The following is an 18,332-nucleotide window of genomic DNA, read 5'->3' as shown; positions in this document are numbered from 1 at the left end:
AACAGCGTCAAAAGACGTCATTTGGTGCGCTATGACTCTTCAAGAAAATGCGCCAGTCATCAAAAAATATATACATTTTTTTATATTGTTTAACTGTTTTAAACTTTCACAGCACCGATAGTAAAATCCCGACTCGAAGTTGACGAACGATTCCCCAGTGGATCCGTTTTGACCCGACTCTATTACTGTATACTTACTACTTTTCCAGTTTCTATTTATTACCCGATAATCCCGTTTATTCCATTTTTATATCACTTTCTGGTAAAAATTTACGATAAAGGCTCTCAATTATTTCTTAAACAAAAACCTTGCCATTTTTTCTATAGTTTCAAATAAATTGTTTACTACTTGCAATTAATTTCTCGTATTAATTTTTAGTCATAGGTAACACTTGTTTACAGTAAAAAGGTGTGATGGTGCCCGAAACCGTCTTTAATGTACTGTACCTGTACTAGTTACCGGTGTTATATTACGTAAATGGTTTAACTTCTTGCTAACTAATCAAACTGCGATAAACTCTAACTTCGTGTCCGACGTCAATAAAAAATAATGGTCGTTAGTTAACCCCGCCCTCATAAGCATTCGCGTAACCGATTGGACGATGAACATCACAGTTTGACGACTGGAAAGTAACCTGATACATCCTTGTCAGCATTTAAATGACGTACTGTGTTATGTGGCTAGAATAATGCAGGTGGGACCTCAAAGACCTCACGAAGAGGCCGGTAGGACCTGTAAATAAACTCTGATACACACACACAGGCTAGAATAATGGATACGCGCGTCTTATCAGTGGATTATCCGTTACCCCATGTGGTGTTTATGGCGATTTCTTGTGAAAGTAGGTACCGAGTGCTCTTTTAAAACAGGGAATATTGATACACTGATAGAGAAACATTGATTTTGTTTGACAATCTCCACTTTCTTTACTGAAAAATACGCTGATCGGAAAATTTCAAGCGCCCCGGGGACTCTGATTTCGAAATTCAAGCGCCCCGGTGAGGGATTGTTAAATAGCCTGTGGAAAGCCCTGGATTGTGAATTCTTAAGCAGTTATGCTTACAAACAATTTTCAAAAACATCATTGATTGTTATGCTAATATGAGGTCTTGGAATTTAGAGAGAATTTAATCTTTTATAGTTCTCAGTGCCATGGAGTAATGGGTGTGGTGTCCGCCTAGCGACCAGGAGGTCACGGGTTCAATCCCTACTGAGGGAGCGTTCTTTAGTTTTAGTGATAGACACCAAGTACTGGTTCAAGATCAGGAAACGGACTCGAGAGCGTTTCAAATAAGCCTAAGACTTTCTATGCAATCGAGCTAAAAAAAAATAAGTTTAAACTTAAGTTATAGTTTTCAGTGTTGTTGTTTTTTTTTCACATTTTTAGCTCATCTATTTTTTTAGGGGAAAAAATGAGCTATTGTCCTCACCTGAGCATCGGCATCCGGTTGAGTTTTGTGTTTAGGTCCACTTTTCTCATTTATTATTCAAAATTTTACTAATTGCTGTGTTACTTTTGTTAGGAATTGGGAACTGCCCAAGTTGCCAAGGTCACTGGTGGAGCTGCTTCCAAGCTATCAAGAATGTAAGTTCAAAAAAATGAAATATAAGTATAAGAATTTTTCCAGCAAGTATCAATGAAATTTCAGGCGTTGTAAATATTACAGACCAAATTTAATGTTTATAAAGTGTTGGAACCATCCAGCCTTTCTAGTTTTTTCAGCTCACCTGTTACGAAGTGACCTGGTGAGCTTATGTGACCGTGTGATGTCCGTATGTGCGTGCGTGTGTGTGTGTGCGTCCGTCCGTCAATAATTTGCTTGTGTAGACAGTAGAGGTCACAGTTTTCATCCAATCTTTATGAAATTTGGTCAGAATGTTTATCTTGATGAAATCTGGGTTGGGATTGCAACCAGGTAGGGTTTTTATTTTTTTAAGCTAACACCCCGAATTTGGTCGTATTTTCTGTTGCTAAAGTTTACTGTTTAGGTTGTTTTGCATCAAAAATTGGCAAGATAGATCTAAAAAATTTGCCAATTTTTTTTATTAATAACGTATGATTCATTGATTGTGAGCTTTTAAAACATTTTGACCTTTGAATAAAGCATAAAACAGGAAAAGAATTTTAACAGTAATTGAAAATACGATCAAATACGCCATTTTTGCTGACTGGGACCATTGTGTCACACCGGTCTTACTGGTTACAATACACTAAATGAACGCTTCATGTAGGGCTGTACTCTCTTAAAAAATATCATAGTTAACAGGAAGGCATGTTTTACACTTTTTACCATTATTCAGGTGTTATCTTGCGGAGATAATGGTAGGGCATGAATAGGTGTTCACTACTGAATCCCTGAAATATGATACACTTGAAGACTATAGTAAACCATTGCACTAGAAAAGGTTACATTCCACTAAGAAACGGCCGAAAAAAAAAGTTGCAAAAACAGTCGATTTTGATTTGTGTCAAGTTCTTTCTTGCATTGTACATAACATATCTTTTTTATTGCATAAATCGATTCCGCTTAGAATGGCCTTTAAGAAAAGGTATGGTTATGGGGGTCTCTATGTGCAAAATGTTGCATTTATTTTCGCTCAAAGTTGTCGCTTTTACATTGAATTATATAGGGAAATTATTTGGTGTATTATGACCTAAACGCAAAACCAGGCCTAGTCACAAAGAAGCTGTATTTACAGAAAATCATCATTTTTTTTAGTGAGATATTATGCGTTTTGGCAAATTTCACGGAATAAATGCGTTTGTTTCACGAATTTAAGGAGCATCGTGAGTTTTTAAGAAAAAAATACGTTTTCAGAGGAAAATAAGAAAAAAAATGTACAAAAACTCGTCTTGAGCATCTCAAATCGCAACAATTTGTGCTGAAAGAGCTCATGAACACGTTTTAATAGTTGTTTACTTCTTTTTCTACAAAGCTTGTAACAATATTCCAGTATTTTGACCGATTGTAAATATTTAGGGTAATCGTTTTACGCCTGAACGCCCGTTATAAATCAAAGCTCCGAACGCGAAAGCCACATGGCTTATCAGGCGTTATAATAAAATGCATTTTCAAGCATTTCTACGTGAAAGATCGGTCTGAAAATTGGCATGCACATAGAAAATAGGTTTATAAGTATCGAGAAGTGCTTATTTTTCGCGATGTTAACAGTAAACGTTGTCTTATAGGTTACAATACACTAAATGAACGCTTCATGTAGGGCTGTACTCTCTAAAAAAATATCATAGTTAACAGGAAGGCATGTTTTACACTTTTTACCATTATTCAGGTGTTATCTTGCGGAGATAATGGTAGGGCATGAATAGGTGTTCACTACTGAATCCCTGAAATATGATACACTTGAAGACTATAGTAAACCATTGCACTAGAAAAGGTTACATTCCACTAAGAAACGGCCGAAAAAAAAAGTTGCAAAAACAGTCGATTTTGATTTGTGTCAAGTTCTTTCTTGCATTGTACATAACATATCTTTTTTATTGCATAAATCGATTCCGCTTAGAATGGCCTTTAAGAAAAGGTATGGTTATGGGGGTCTCTATGTGCAAAATGTTGCATTTATTTTCGCTCAAAGTTGTCGCTTTTACATTGAATTATATAGGGAAACTATTTGGTGTATTATGACCTAAACGCAAAACCAGGCCTAGTCACAAAGAAGCTGTATTTACAGAAAATCATCATTTTTTTTAGTGAGATATTATGCGTTTTGGCAAATTTCACGGAATAAATGCGTTTGTTTCACGAATTTAAGGAGCATCGTGAGTTTTTAAGAAAAAAATACGTTTTCAGAGGAAAATAAGAAAAAAAATGTACAAAAACTCGTCTTGAGCATCTCAAATCGCAACAATTTGTGCTGAAAGAGCTCATGAACACGTTTTAATAGTTGTTTACTTCTTTTTCTACAAAGCTTGTAACAATATTCCAGTATTTTGACCGATTGTAAATATTTAGGGTAATCGTTTTACGCCTGAACGCCCGTTATAAATCAAAGCTCCGAACGCGAAAGCCACATGGCTTATCAGGCGTTATAATAAAATGCATTTTCAAGCATTTCTACGTGAAAGATCGGTCTGAAAATTGGCATGCACATAGAAAATAGGTTTATAAGTATCGAGAAGTGCTTATTTTTCGCGATGTTAACAGTAAACGTTGTCTTATAGGTTACAATACACTAAATGAACGCTTCATGTAGGGCTGTACTCTCTAAAAAAATATCATAGTTAACAGGAAGGCATGTTTTACACTTTTTACCATTATTCAGGTGTTATCTTGCGGAGATAATGGTAGGGCATGAATAGGTGTTCACTACTGAATCCCTGAAATATGATACACTTGAAGACTATAGTAAACCATTGCACTAGAAAAGGTTACATTCCACTAAGAAACGGCCGAAAAAAAAAGTTGCAAAAACAGTCGATTGTGATTTGTGTCAAGTTCTTTCTTGCATTGTACATAACATATCTTTTTTATTGCATAAATCGATTCCGCTTAGAATGGCCTTTAAGAAAAGGTATGGTTATGGGGGTCTCTATGTGCAAAATGTTGCATTTATTTTCGCTCAAAGTTGTCGCTTTTACATTGAATTATATAGGGAAACTATTTGGTGTATTATGACCTAAAGACAATAACGTAGTGACGTCACCATTTATGTATAGAATGGACTGGGACAGGTCTTTTTTATTAAAATAAAATGTTTTATTGTCCCCAACATATGAGCCCAGCAGCTTTTTACTTTTTGTAAATCAAATATGGGCAACCTACCGTAACCCAAATTCGACGACACCTAAATTCGACGATGTTCTATTTTTATCGATTAAATGGATGATTATTGTCTTGGAGTCATTTCAAAGTAATACAGCCGAGTTTAAACTTGTTATTTTGTGCTATTAAACATTAAATTATTTCTTTATTAGCTAAATATTGCTTCATGTAACCGTTACATCGTCGAATTTGGGTCACACTGGGATACAATTATTTAGCATTCAAACAAAATTATTGGGATAAAAACTAGGGGAACCCATGCTGAAATTTTCAATTTTAACTGTTGAGCAGAAGCCACCATACCCAATTTTCTTAGGTGTATGTGGAGGCTTCTGGCAGCATGATTCTGTGAATATAAATGGTGACAAACATTTGATTCTGCATTTATTAAACATGTACTGTTGACTTATTAAAGTATGTGTGAAAAATATAATAATTTGTAACGACTGTTCCAGGTTTTATCGGGTTCTTCAAAAGCAACACCTGCAGTCGAGTCCATGCCAGACAGAGAGTGCATGTGAATGAATTGCCTTTTGACTAACTTTTGTGTGTTCCTTATCAAATACAATTAATACATGAAGATTTTTAAATATATGTGTATGTTTTTTTTTAGAAAATAGAATCACCAGAACAGGTACAGGCACCGTTTAAATGCGTTGAATCCAGGAGCTTCCGGGGGCCTCTGGCCCGCTTGTCCCCTGGAACCACAGAGGGCCCTGCGCCCCCCCCCCCCCCCTGGCCCCCAGCTTTAAGTTCAGGATTTTCAAAATATCCAACTTTGACCCCTGCAAATGCTTTACTAAAACTTCGGCTACAGTTTCTAAAATTTGGCTACACAAAATTCCATTTGGCTAAAATGTTGGCCACAGAAATTTTTGGGAGCCCTGTTTGGATTGTATTTGGGTCATCTGGGGTCAGCAACTAGGCAATAGGTCAAATAATCGAAAAACCTTGTATAGACTATGGAGGTCACAGTTTTCATCAGACCTTAATGAAATATAGTCAGAATGTTTGTCTTGTTAAAATCTGGGTTGGGATTGAATTTGGGTCATCTAGGGTCAAAAACTAGGCAGATTAAAAAAATAAATTTGTAGACAGTAGAGGTCACAGTTTCATTAAATCTTTATGAAATTTGGCCAGAATATTAATCTTGATAAAATCTGGGTTGGGATTGTAGTAGGGTCATCTGGGGTCAAAAACTAGGTCAAATCATAGAAAAACTTTGTGAAGACAAAAGAGGTCATAGTTTTCATATGATCTTAATGAAATATGGTCAGAATGTTTATCTTGATAATATCTGATTTTGGATCGTATATGGGTCATCTGGGGTCAAAAATTAGGTCACCGGGCCAATTCTAGTAAAACCTTCTGTAGATGAAAGAGGTCACAGTTTTCATCACGTCTTAATGAATTTTTGTCAGAATGTATTAATTAATGAAATTTTGCTTGGGATTGTATATGGGTTTAATAAAATTTAAGTTCATGAAGCAAGGTTAGTCAGGCGAGCGATTCAGGGCCATCATGGCCCTCTTGTTTTTTGTATGCCCCCGGTAGGGTGGCATATAGCAGTTAAACTTGAACTGTCAGTCCGTTTGTCTGTCTGTGTGTCCATCTGAAAACTTAAACATCGGCCATAACTTTTGCAATATCGAAGATAGCACCTTGATATTTGGAATGCATGTGCATCTTATGAAGCTGCACATTTTGAGTGGTGAAAGGTCAAAGAAATCCTTCAAGGTCAAAAGTCAAAAAATACAATCCAAGGTAAGTAATAAGCTTTAAAAGGGAGATAATTTCTAAACCTGTCAACTGATACATTGAAATTTTATTTTTAAAGTGGCGCAATAGGGGGCTTTGTGTTTCTGACAAACACGTCTCTTGTTTTAACCACTTTTGGGCACATTTGTTCACAATCATTAGACGGTGTGTCGCACAAAAGAATTACGTCGATATCTCCAAGGTCAAGGTCACACTTTGAGTTCAAAGGTCAAAAAAGGCCATTAATGAGCTTGTCCGGGCCATAACTATATCATTCATTGTGAGATTTTAAAATTATTTGCCACATTTGTTTACCATCATTTGACGGAGTGTCACACAAAAGAATTGTGTCAATATCTCTAAGGTCAAGGTTGCCACGACTAAAAATACATTTATTTTGAAACAAAGGGGGTTAATTATAAACAATTAGTTCAGTTTGAGTTGTCTCCCTTTATCAGACTTTTTTTCAAATTGAAAACCTGGTTTTGTGACAATTTTGTCCCTTGTTTTATATATATTTATTATGCCCCCCTTCGTAGAAGAGGGGGTATATTGCTTTGCTCATGTTGGTAGGTCGGTCGGTCCGTCCACCAGGTGGTTGTCAGACGATAACTCAAGAACGCTTGGGCCTAGGATAATGAAACTTCATAGGTACATTGATCATGACTTGCAGATGACCCCTATTGATTATGAGGTCACTAGGGCAAAGGTCAAGGTCACAGTGACCCGAAATAGTAAAATGGTTTCCGGATGATAACTCAAGAACGCATACGCCTAGGATCATGAAACTTCATGGGTAGATTGATCATGACTCGCAGATGACCCCTAGTGATTTTGAGGTCACTAGGTCAAAGGTCAAGGTCACGGTGACCCGAAATAGTAAAATGATTTTCGGATGAACTCAAGAACCCATACGCCTAGGATCATGAAACTTCATGGGTAGATTGATCATGACTCGCAGATGACTCCTATTAATTTTGAGGTCACTAGGTCAAAGGTTAAGGTCACGGTGACCCGAAATAGTTAAATGGTTTCCGGATGATAACTCAAGAACGCATACGCCTAGGATCATGAAACTTCATGGGTAGATTGATCATGACTCGCAGATGACCCCTATTGATTTTGAGGTCACTAGGTCGAAGGTCAAGGTCACGGTGACCCGAAATAGTAAAATGATTTTCGGATTATAATTCAAGAACGTATATGCCTAGGATCATGAAACTGTATAGGTAGATTGATCATGACTCGCAGATGACCCCTATTGACTTTTAGGTCACTAGGTCAAAGGACAAGGTCACGGTGACCCGAAATAGTAAAATGATTTTCGGATGATAACTGAAGAACGCATATGCCTAGGATCATGAAACTTCATAGGTAGATTGATCATGACTCGCAGATGACCCCTATAGATTTTGAGGTCACAAGGTCAAAGGTCAAGGTCACGGTGACCCAAAATAGTAAAATGATTTTCGGATCATAACTCAAGAACGCTTTTGCCTAGGATCATGACACTTCATAGGTACATTGATCGTGACTTGCAGATGACCCCTATTGATTTTCAGGTCACTAGGTCAAAGGTCAAGGTCACAGTGACAAAAAACATATTCACACAATGGCTGCCAGTACAACGGACAGCCCATATGGGGAGCATGCATGTTTTACAAACAGCCCTTGTATATTTTCAAAATTATTTTGAGGGAATTTTTGCCTCCCATATTTTTTTCATTTGGCAATGAGTGTCAGTACCTATGCCATGCCTAAATTTGAATATTAAACACTGCTTTGTCAAGTGTTCAAAATAATTGTTATAATCAAGGAAACCAACTCTCAATGCAATTGTAATGGGTGAAACTTTTCATATACATATCTAAATTTCTAAGAGACCCAATTTCTTTTCGCTAGCCCTAGGCCGTGAAGCTAGTGGTTAGATGAAGACTATGAAGTGATATTCAAATTCACAGTATTTACAATATTAATGCTTCCCTTGTCACAAATGATGTAAAATGTCTCTGACAGTTCATGAAGATTCATTACATTTTGGATCGATAGGACTGATGTGGCAAACAAACTTGGGTAGTTTTGAATTAGGGAGCAACACATAATCACCCTGCTAACCATTTCAGAATTATTAGTCCCCTACCGGTTTCACCAGAGGGGTCTTGTGGTTTTGTATCCGTCTGTCAGTCCGTCCGTCAGTCCGTCACACTTTTCTGGATCCTGCGATAACTCTAAAAGTTCTTAATATTTTTTCATGAAACTTGGAATGTGGATAGATGGCAATATGGACATAATGCACGTCATTTCATTTTGTTCCTACGTCAAAAATTGTGGTTGCTATGGCAACAAATAGACTAGAAATACTGCTGAACATGTTTTATTTTCTGGATCCTGGGATAACTCTAAAAGTTCTTAATATTTTTTCATGAAACTTGGAATATGGATAGATGGCAATATGGAAATTATGCATGTTATTTCATTTTGTTCTTACGTCAAAAATTGTGGTTGCTATGGCAGCAAATAGACTAGAAATACTGCTGAAAATGGTGTTTTTTTTCTGGATCCTGCGATAACTCTAAAAGTTCTTCATATTTTTTAAATGAAACTTTGAATATGAAAAGATGGCAATATGGACATTTTGCACGTCATTTCATTTTGTTCCTACGTCAAAAATTGTGGTTGCTATGGCAACAAATAGACTAGAAATACTGCTGAAAATGTTTTTTTTTTCTGGATCCTGCGATAACTTTAAAAGTTCTAAATATTTTTTCATGAAACTTGAAACATGGATAGATGGCAATATAGACATTATGCACGTCATTTCATTTTGTTCCTACATGAAAATTTCTGGTTGCTATGGCAACAAATAGACTAGAAATACTGCTGAAAATGGTGTTTTTTTTCTGGATCCTGCGATAACTTTAAAAGTTCTAAATATTTTTTCATGAAACTTGAAACATGGATAGATGGCAATATGGACATTATGCACATCATTTCATTTTGATCTTTCGTCTAAAATTATGGTTGCTATGGCAACAAATAGACTAGAAATACTGCTGAAAATGGTGTTTTTCTGGATCCTGTGATAACTTTAAAAGTTCTTAATATTTTTTCATGAAACTTGGAACATGGATAGATGGCAATATGGACATTATGCACGTCATTTCATTTTGTTCCTACGTCTAAAATTCTGGTTGCTATGGCAACAAATAAAAAAAAATCTGACAATGGTGGAATTTCTGACAATGGTGAAGCCGGTAGGGGACTTTTATTGCTTGGCAATAGTCTAGTTATTAATGATTTCTATTTTCCCAAAGGGAGGCATATTGTTCATTCATTGTTGGTCAGTCAGTGGGCCATCACTTTTTGGTTTTCGCTCTCTAAAATGTTTATTAGCAAAAATGGAATCGTAAGTTGAATAACCATATAAAGCTTCTTAGGCATTTTCGAGTTATGACCCTTGATATTTCCAAGAATAGATATGGCTTTTAGATGTTTTCAGGTCTTAAGCTTAATTAACTTTCATTTTATAGTCATACAATATCATTTTATCATGTGACATCAGACACTTTAAAAAGTGTAACAGCCTCTTCGGAACTAAAAGGTCAATAATACATTAAGTCAAAGGTCACATTTGACTATAAAATGGTTTGAATATTCCTGTGTCTCCCACAACTTTGCCATATATTGATCGATTTTAAAATAACTTTTTATAAATGCAAACCATAATGTAAAATTCCATCCCTTGGTTGAAAAAGAATCAAAATACAATATAACAATTAAAGTACATGTTTATTTGTAACGACACATGTTAAACTTGAGGGAAGTAAAGACATTAAGTGATAAATACACCCAAACCTGAAAGCTCCAAGCCATTAGTAACCTCAAGAGGGGTGTATATTTGACTTGCAAAGTCTTGATGTAAATGCCAATTTTGGCTAAACTTCATGGAAGTATATAGTCCCATAATGTTGTGTCTTGAACTTTTTTTTGGGGGGGGGGGGGGATAGCATATAGAATGGGGTGTATATGACTTAAAAGGACAGGTGGTTCATCTTTTGTCATTATTATTGAATCAGTAAGAATTCTAATGTCATTAATTTGCTTTAAGATATGGTATGGTATTAATTAACCTATACAAAATGTTGGTGCGAAGGTTTTAAGAAATGTAACTTAATATTTAATATAATCCTAATGAATAATTAGGATTAACTGACCATATTTATATACCAAAGTCTTCATGGTGTATGTAGTGAAATTTAGTTTAATTAAATACTCGCAATTCTATGTTTCTGATTTGCCACAAATGATGCAAACTTTATCTGAAATTTCATGAAGATTTGTTTCATTTTGGATCGATAAGACTGATGTGGCGAACAGAGATGTTTTTAAGGTAGACAAACTGGTCGAAAATAATTTAAACACTACAAACCATTTAACGGCATCCTATTGCTATATCTTTACCTTTACAGTATTATATATTGTTTTCATGTTCTAATGCCATAGCAAATATTAAATGCATGTCTGTTTTGATATGTTCTCAAGAACAGTCTTTAAAATCCTTTATTGAAATAGATTTATGGCAAGGCAAAGCAAGTAAATTATGGTCCACTATTACTCACTGATCATAATGTTCAAACGCAATAAAAACAACTACATTATTCTGTGTTGCTTTAATGCTATTCCTACACCAGACAAGCCATTTTGGTGTTTATTTCAGCCGAGTGCTGCGCAAGTCTATCGCCCGAGTCCTGACAGTGATCCACCAGACCCAGAAGGAGAACCTCTGTAAATACTACAGGGACAAGCCCCACAAGCCCAAGGACCTCCGCCCCAAGAAGACATGCGCTTTGAGGCGTGCCTTTAACCCGTTCCAGTTGTTAATTAAGACTGCTAAACAGCAGAGAAAAGAACGTCTGTACCCAATGAGGAATTTTGCTGTCAAAGCGTAGTTGTGACTTGCATAAAAGAGAAAAAAATACAACTCATTGGTTTGTTATTGATTGCAGTAACGGTTACCTTAATCAAGAGCAGATTGCTATTGGAATGAAATTATGAGATATCTTTGGTTTTCCTATGTGACCCCCAATGTTACTAAGGGCAACTACTCCGCAGTGTTTGAGTGTTTATAAAAACATACGGATAAGCTTCCCTTGAACATACATGTAATAACATTTTGGGGTGCCAAACGGGAAATTATATAGTCCAGAATGGCGAAAATATTCATTTGTAAGCATAAAATAAAAAGAAAATTGGTTGGATTTGGTGGAATATCAATATTAAGGCCCCCCTTCAAAGAAGAGGGGGTATATTGCTTTGCACATGTCGGTCGGTCGGTCCGTCCACCAGGTGGTTTCCGGATAGTAACTCAAGAACGCTTGGGCCTAGGATCATGAAACTTCATAGGTACATTGATCATGACTCGCAGATGACCACTATTGATTTTGAGGTCACTAGGTCAAAGGTCAAGGTCACGGTGACCCGAAATAGTAAAATGGTTTCCGGATGATAACTCAAGAACGCTTAGGCCTAGGATCATGAAACTTGATAGGTATATTGATCAGGACTCGCAGATGACCCCTATTGATTTTCAGGTCACTAGGTCAAAGGTCAAGGTCACAGTGACCCGAAATAGTAAAATGGTTTCCGGATGATAACTCAAGAACGCTTAGGCCTAGGATCATGAAACTTGATAGGTAGATTGATCATGACCCGCAGATGACCCCTATTGATTTTCAGGTCACTAGGTCAAAGGTCAAGGTCACAGTGACCCGAAATAGTAAAATGGTTTCCGGATGATAACTCAAGAACGCTTATGCCTAGGATCATGAAACTTCGTAGGTAGATTGATAATGGCTGGCAAATAACCCCTATTGATTTTCAGGTCACTAGGTCAAAGGTCAAGGTCACGATGACCCGAAATAGTAAAATGTTTTCCGGATGATAACTCAAGAACGCTTATGCCTAGGATCATGAAACTTCAAAGGTACATTGATCATGACTCGCAGATGACCCCTATTGATTTTCATGTCACTAGGTCAAAGGTAAAGGTCACGGTGACCCGAAATAGTAAAATGGTTTCCTGATGATAACTCAAGAACGCTTATGCCTAGGATCATGAAACTTGATAGGTAGATTGATCATGACTCAAAGTTGACCCCTATTGATTTTCAGGTCACTATCAACGGTCAAGGTCACGGTGACCTGAAATAGTAAAATGGTTTCCGGATGATAACTCAGGAACGCTAATGGCTATGATCATGAAACTTCACAGGTACATTGATCATGACTTGCAGATGACCCCTATTGATTTTGAGGTCACTAGGTTAAAGGTCAAGGTCACGGTGACCCGAAATAGTAAAATGGTTTCCTGATGATAACTCAAGAACGCTTATGCCTAGGATCATGAAACTTGATAGGTAGATTGATCATGACTCAAAGTTGACCCCTATTGATTTTCAGGTCACTTTATCAACGGTCAAGGTCACGGTGACCTGAAATAGTAAAATGGTTTCCGGATGATAACTCAAGAACGCTAATGGCTATGATCATGAAACTTCACAGGTACATTGATCATGACTTGCAAATGACCCGTATTGATTTTGAGGCCACTAGGTTAAAGGTCAAGGTCATGGTTACCCAAAATAGTAAAATGGTTTCGGGATGATAACTCAAGAACGCTTATTCCTAGGATCATGAAACTTGATAGGTAGATTGATCATGACTCGCAGATGACCCCTATTGATTTTCAGATCACTAGGTCAAAGGTCAAGGTCACGGTGACCCGAAATAGTAAAATGGTTTCCGGATGATAACTCAAGAACGCTTTTGGCTAGGATCATGAAACTTCATAGGTAGATTGATCATGACTGGCAGATGACCCCTATTGATTTTCAGGTCACTAGGTCAAAGGTTAAGGTCACAGTGACAAAAAACATATTCACACAATGGCTGTCACTACAACGGAGAGCCCATATGGGGGGCATGCATGTTTTACAAACAGCCCTTGTTATTAACTCGTGATCATAGAAAGAATATATTTACCGGTATTATGAACAATCATGAATTAAAATCTATAGTCCACCAAATCAACAAATATCCTCTATAAAGTTAACTTCGTGAACACAAAATACATGTGTTATCACTGAAAGTGCTGAATGACCCCCAAGTACTGTTTTGATCTAAACGTGTGATCTTGAACTTCAAAGTTAGGAAATCAGATAAGTAATATATGAGTGAAAAACAGAAATCTCTATGTCCTTTATTGATGTATGAATGTTTACTAGAATCAAAACCAGGGCAACTCGGTCAATATAAAAATAGAGTTCTCATTCTTGTATCACTTACTGCCTCTCAAAGTACCTTATTATTATCTGAAGTTTTGATTGAAGTCTAATTCTTATTAATTTAGTACATGTATCTTCAATAGAAAATTACACAGGTGCCACCTCTTTTTGCGATGCATAATAAATGAGCCAATGCTACTTCAGATGTGGCGCTGAGGACTGGATGTTTTGAAATTCCATGGATAATTATTCAGGTTGAGTAGGTTTATATGTTTTTAACCAGGTTTGTCGAAGAAAAAAACTGGTTATTAGATTGGCGAATGTCGGCTGGCGGGCGGGCGGAACAAGCTTGTCCGGGCCATAACTCTGTCGTTCATTGTCAGATTTTAAAATCATTTGGCACAATTGTTAACCATCATAAGACAGTGTGTCGCCGAAAGAATTACGTTTCTATCTCCAAGGTTAAGGTCACAATTTGAGTTTGAAGGTAAAAAATGGCCATAAATGAGCTTGTACGGGCCAAAACTTTGTCGTTCATTGTCAGATTTTAAAATCATTTGGCACATTTGTTCACCATCATTAGACGGTGTGTCGCGCGAAAGAATTACGTCGATATCTCCAAGGTCAAGGTCACAATTTGAGTTTGAAGGTCAAAAATGGCCATAAATGAGCTTGTCTGGCCATTACTTTGTGATTTATTGTGAGATTTTAAAATTATTTGGCACATTTGTTCACCATCATTAGATGGTATGTTGCCCGAAAGAATCAAGTCAATATCTCCAAGGTCAAGGTCACAATTTGAGTTTGAAGGTCAAAAATGGCCATAAATGAGCTTGTCTGGGCCATTACTATGTCATTCATTGTGAAATTTTATAATCATTTTGCATATTTGTTCACCATTATTGGACAGTGTGTCGCACGAAAGAATTACGTCAATATCTCCAAGGTCAAGGTTGCCACAACTAAAATAGATTGATTTTGAAACAACTATGTAACTATGAAGGATAACTCAAGAACGCTTAGGCCTAGGATCATGAAACTTCAGAGGTACATTGATCATGACTGGCAGATGACCCCTATTGATTTTCAGATCACTAGGTCAAAGGTCAAGGTCACAGTGACTTTAAATAGTAAAATGGTTTGCGGATGATAACTCAAGAACGCTTAGGTCTAGGATCATGAAACTTCATATGTATATTGATCATGACTGGAAGATGACCCCTATTGATTTTCAGGTCACTAGGTCAAGGTCACAGTGACTTGAAATAGTAAAATGGTTACCGGATTATACTCAAGAATGCTTACGCCTAGGATCATGAAACTTCATAGGAACATTGATCATGACTGGCAGATGACCCCTATTGATTTTCAGGTCACTAGGTCAAAGGTCAAGGTCACACAGTGACTCGAAACAGTAAAATGGTTTGCGGATAATAACTCAAGAATGCTTACGTCAAGGATCATGAAAATTCATAGGAACTTTGATCATGACTGGCAGATGACCCCTATCGATTTTCAGGTCACTAGGTCAAAGGTCACAGTGACTCGAAACAGTAAAATGGTTTCCAGGTGATAACTCAAGAATGCTTACACCTAAGATCATGAAACTTCATAGGTACATTTATCATGACTGGCAGATGACCCATATCAATTTTCAGGTCACTAGGTCAAAGGTCAAGGTCACAGTGACTCGAAACAGTAAAATGGTTTCCGGATGATAACTAAAGAATAATTAGGCCTAGGATCATGAAACTTCATAGGTACGTTTCTCATGACTGGCAGATGACCCCTATTGATTTTCAGGTCACTAGGTCAAAGGTCAAGGTCACAGTGACTAAAAACGTATTCACACAATGGATTCCACTACAACTGACAGCCCATATGGGGGGCATGCATGTTTTACAAACAGCCATTGTTTTCTAAATGAAATCAAGGTCAATTTTACACAAGAGGGTTAACAATACACATTTTGAATTGTCTCCCTTTATCAGACTTTTTTTCAACTGAAAACCTGGTTTTGTGACAATTTTGTCCCTTGTTCTAACATATTTTGCATTTTTAGCTCACCTGATTGCTCAGGTGAGCTTTTGTGACCGGTCTTTGTCCGTCCGTCTGTCCACATTTGTTCGTAAACACTCTAGAGGCCACATTTATTGCCCGATCTTCATGAAACTTGGTCAGAAGATTCGTCCCAATGAAATCTCGGTCGAGTTCGAAACTGGGTCGTGCCGGGTCAAAAACTAGATCACTACGTAAAAAAAAAGAAAAAAACTTGTAAACACTGTAAAGTCACATTTCATGCCCAATTTTCATGTAACTTTGTCAAGATGTTTGTCTTAATGATATGTTGGTTGAGTTCAAAAGTGGTTCCGGTCCGTTGAAAAACATGGTCGCCAGAGGGCGGGGCAGTTTTCCTTATTTGGCTATAGAGAAACCTTGTAAACGCTCTAGAAGTCACAATTTTTGCCCAATCATCATGAAAGTTGGTCAAAACATTGGTTTTATTGATTGTCTGGACAATATCTAGGTGAAGTTTGACGTTTGGTAAAGATTGAATGAACCGACTCCTCTCAGGTGAGCGAACTAGGGCCATCTTGGCCCTCTTGTTTACAACAATCGGGCAATGTAGTGCAATTTGGCAAAACTTTATTCATCTACAAATGTAAAGAAACATATGTAAACAACTCATTAAAAAAAGTAATGATCTTATTAAGTTGTGGTATGGTGGTTAAAAAAAAAAAGAAAATCGATGTATTATGATGCCATATGGGCGAAAATCCAACCATTGAATTCGCTTACTACATCAAAACAGTAGTAATTACATTGAACATGTAAAATGTGTTGCACACAAACATTGGCTTCTTATTGATCTAATAGATATTTTTTATTGTTGCAAAAGGGATGGAGCCAAGGAGGTGGTGCCAATGCTTGTTTTCAGCTATTTTATTTTTCGGTGCAGACCACGCAAGTATTCCAAGTTGAGTATTCAATCAAAAAGGAAAGTCTACATTATTACGAACAAACGTGTTGGTAAGACATTTAGAAGACTTCTGTCCTTGAATATACTATAAAAGTGTAAAGAAACTTTAGTGTAAAAAGGTAAACAATTAAAGATGAAGCTATCCTTATTTTTATGCCCCCCCTCAAAGAAGAGGGGGTATATTGATTTGCTGGATGTCTGTCGGTAGACCAGTTTGTTTCCTATCAATAACTTGTCAACAAATAGACCAATTGACTTCGTACTTAACATGTGCATTTGCCTAGGACAGTAGATAACCTCTATTGAAATTGGGGTCACAAGGTCATTTTCACAATAAGTTTGAAAATCGTTTCAGATCAATAACTCCTCAACTATTGACTGTTTGGCTTGATGTGTAAATGTGCATTGGCCTTGTACAGTGGATGACCCCTATTGAAATTGGGGTCACTAGGTCACTGTCACAATAAGTGAAAATCGTTTCTGATCAAAACTTGCCAAAGAATGGACCGATTGGCTCGATACTTCACATGTGCATTGGCCTTGGACAGTAAATGACCCCGTTTGAAATTGGGGTCAATTGGTAAAAGGTCACTGTCACAATAAGTGTGAAAATCATTTCCGATCAATAACTCATCAACGAATTGACATCAACGAATTGACTGATTGGCTTGATACTTCACATGGGCATTGGCTTTGGACAGTAGATGACCTCTATTTGTATTTGGGGTCACTAGGTTAAGGTCGCTGTCACAATAAGTGTGAAAATTGTTTCCGATCAATAACTCCGTCAACAAACTGACAGATTGGCTTGATGTGCATTAGACTTGGACAGTAGATAACCCCTATTGACATTGGGGTCACTAGGTCATGGTCACGGTCAGAGGGAAAATTGTTTCTGATAGATAACTTGTTAACGACATTGGCTTGATACTTCACATGTGCATTGGCCTTGGACAGTAGATGACCCCTATTAAAATTGGGGTCACTAGGTCAAAGCCCTGTGTGTGGGGCATATGTCTCAGACTGCAGAACTCATGTTTGACAGGATAGTGGGAACAAACAACATATTTAAGCCTTATTAACATTTGCCTGTTAGGGAATAAAGCATTTTGACAAGCGGACAAAACTCCTGGTTTCGAACAGAAGTAACATTTTTAATTATTTTGTGAATTATCTTACTGTAAAAACACATTTGTTGTAGAAAAATATTTTGAGAATATTGAGAATTTAGTCATTGGATTTATTGTGTTATGTATTGTTGGTTTATATTATAAATGTTTTATTAAGATTGCTTACTTCTTAATTGAGAAATCTTACATTATTTGTACGCATATATTTACTTTTGTTTATTATAGAATTTGTAAATGTTCTGTTTAGATTTGTGTTAACTTATTTTTGTTTAAAATCTTTTTACAAAAAAGGAAAATTATCCATCAAATGCAAGTCTTGTGATGATTCATCTATCGTGCATTGGCGTCACCTCCTGTTCTTAGCGCCACCTCCTTGGCTTTGGCTCCATCTCTTTTGGAA

General features: G+C 36.8%; 1 protein-coding gene across 1 annotated transcript; it reads left to right on the top strand.

Moving 5' to 3' along the window:
• The first annotated feature begins 688 nt into the window (after positions 1 to 688).
• LOC127859754 (60S ribosomal protein L35-like) lies at positions 689 to 11,520 on the top strand. The gene is made up of 3 exons (XM_052397263.1): positions 689 to 694; positions 1,524 to 1,585; positions 11,257 to 11,520. Exons 1-3 carry the CDS (start codon positions 689 to 691, stop codon positions 11,486 to 11,488), a joined length of 300 nt encoding a protein of 99 aa, XP_052253223.1. The 3' UTR covers positions 11,489 to 11,520.
• The last annotated feature ends 6,812 nt before the right edge of the window (positions 11,521 to 18,332 follow it).

The sequence above is a fragment of the Dreissena polymorpha genome, chromosome 15, assembly GCF_020536995.1.
Source record: "Dreissena polymorpha isolate Duluth1 chromosome 15, UMN_Dpol_1.0, whole genome shotgun sequence".
NCBI classification, from domain to species: Eukaryota; Metazoa; Mollusca; class Bivalvia; order Myida; family Dreissenidae; genus Dreissena; species Dreissena polymorpha.
This window is presented reverse-complemented; position numbering and strand designations above follow the sequence as displayed.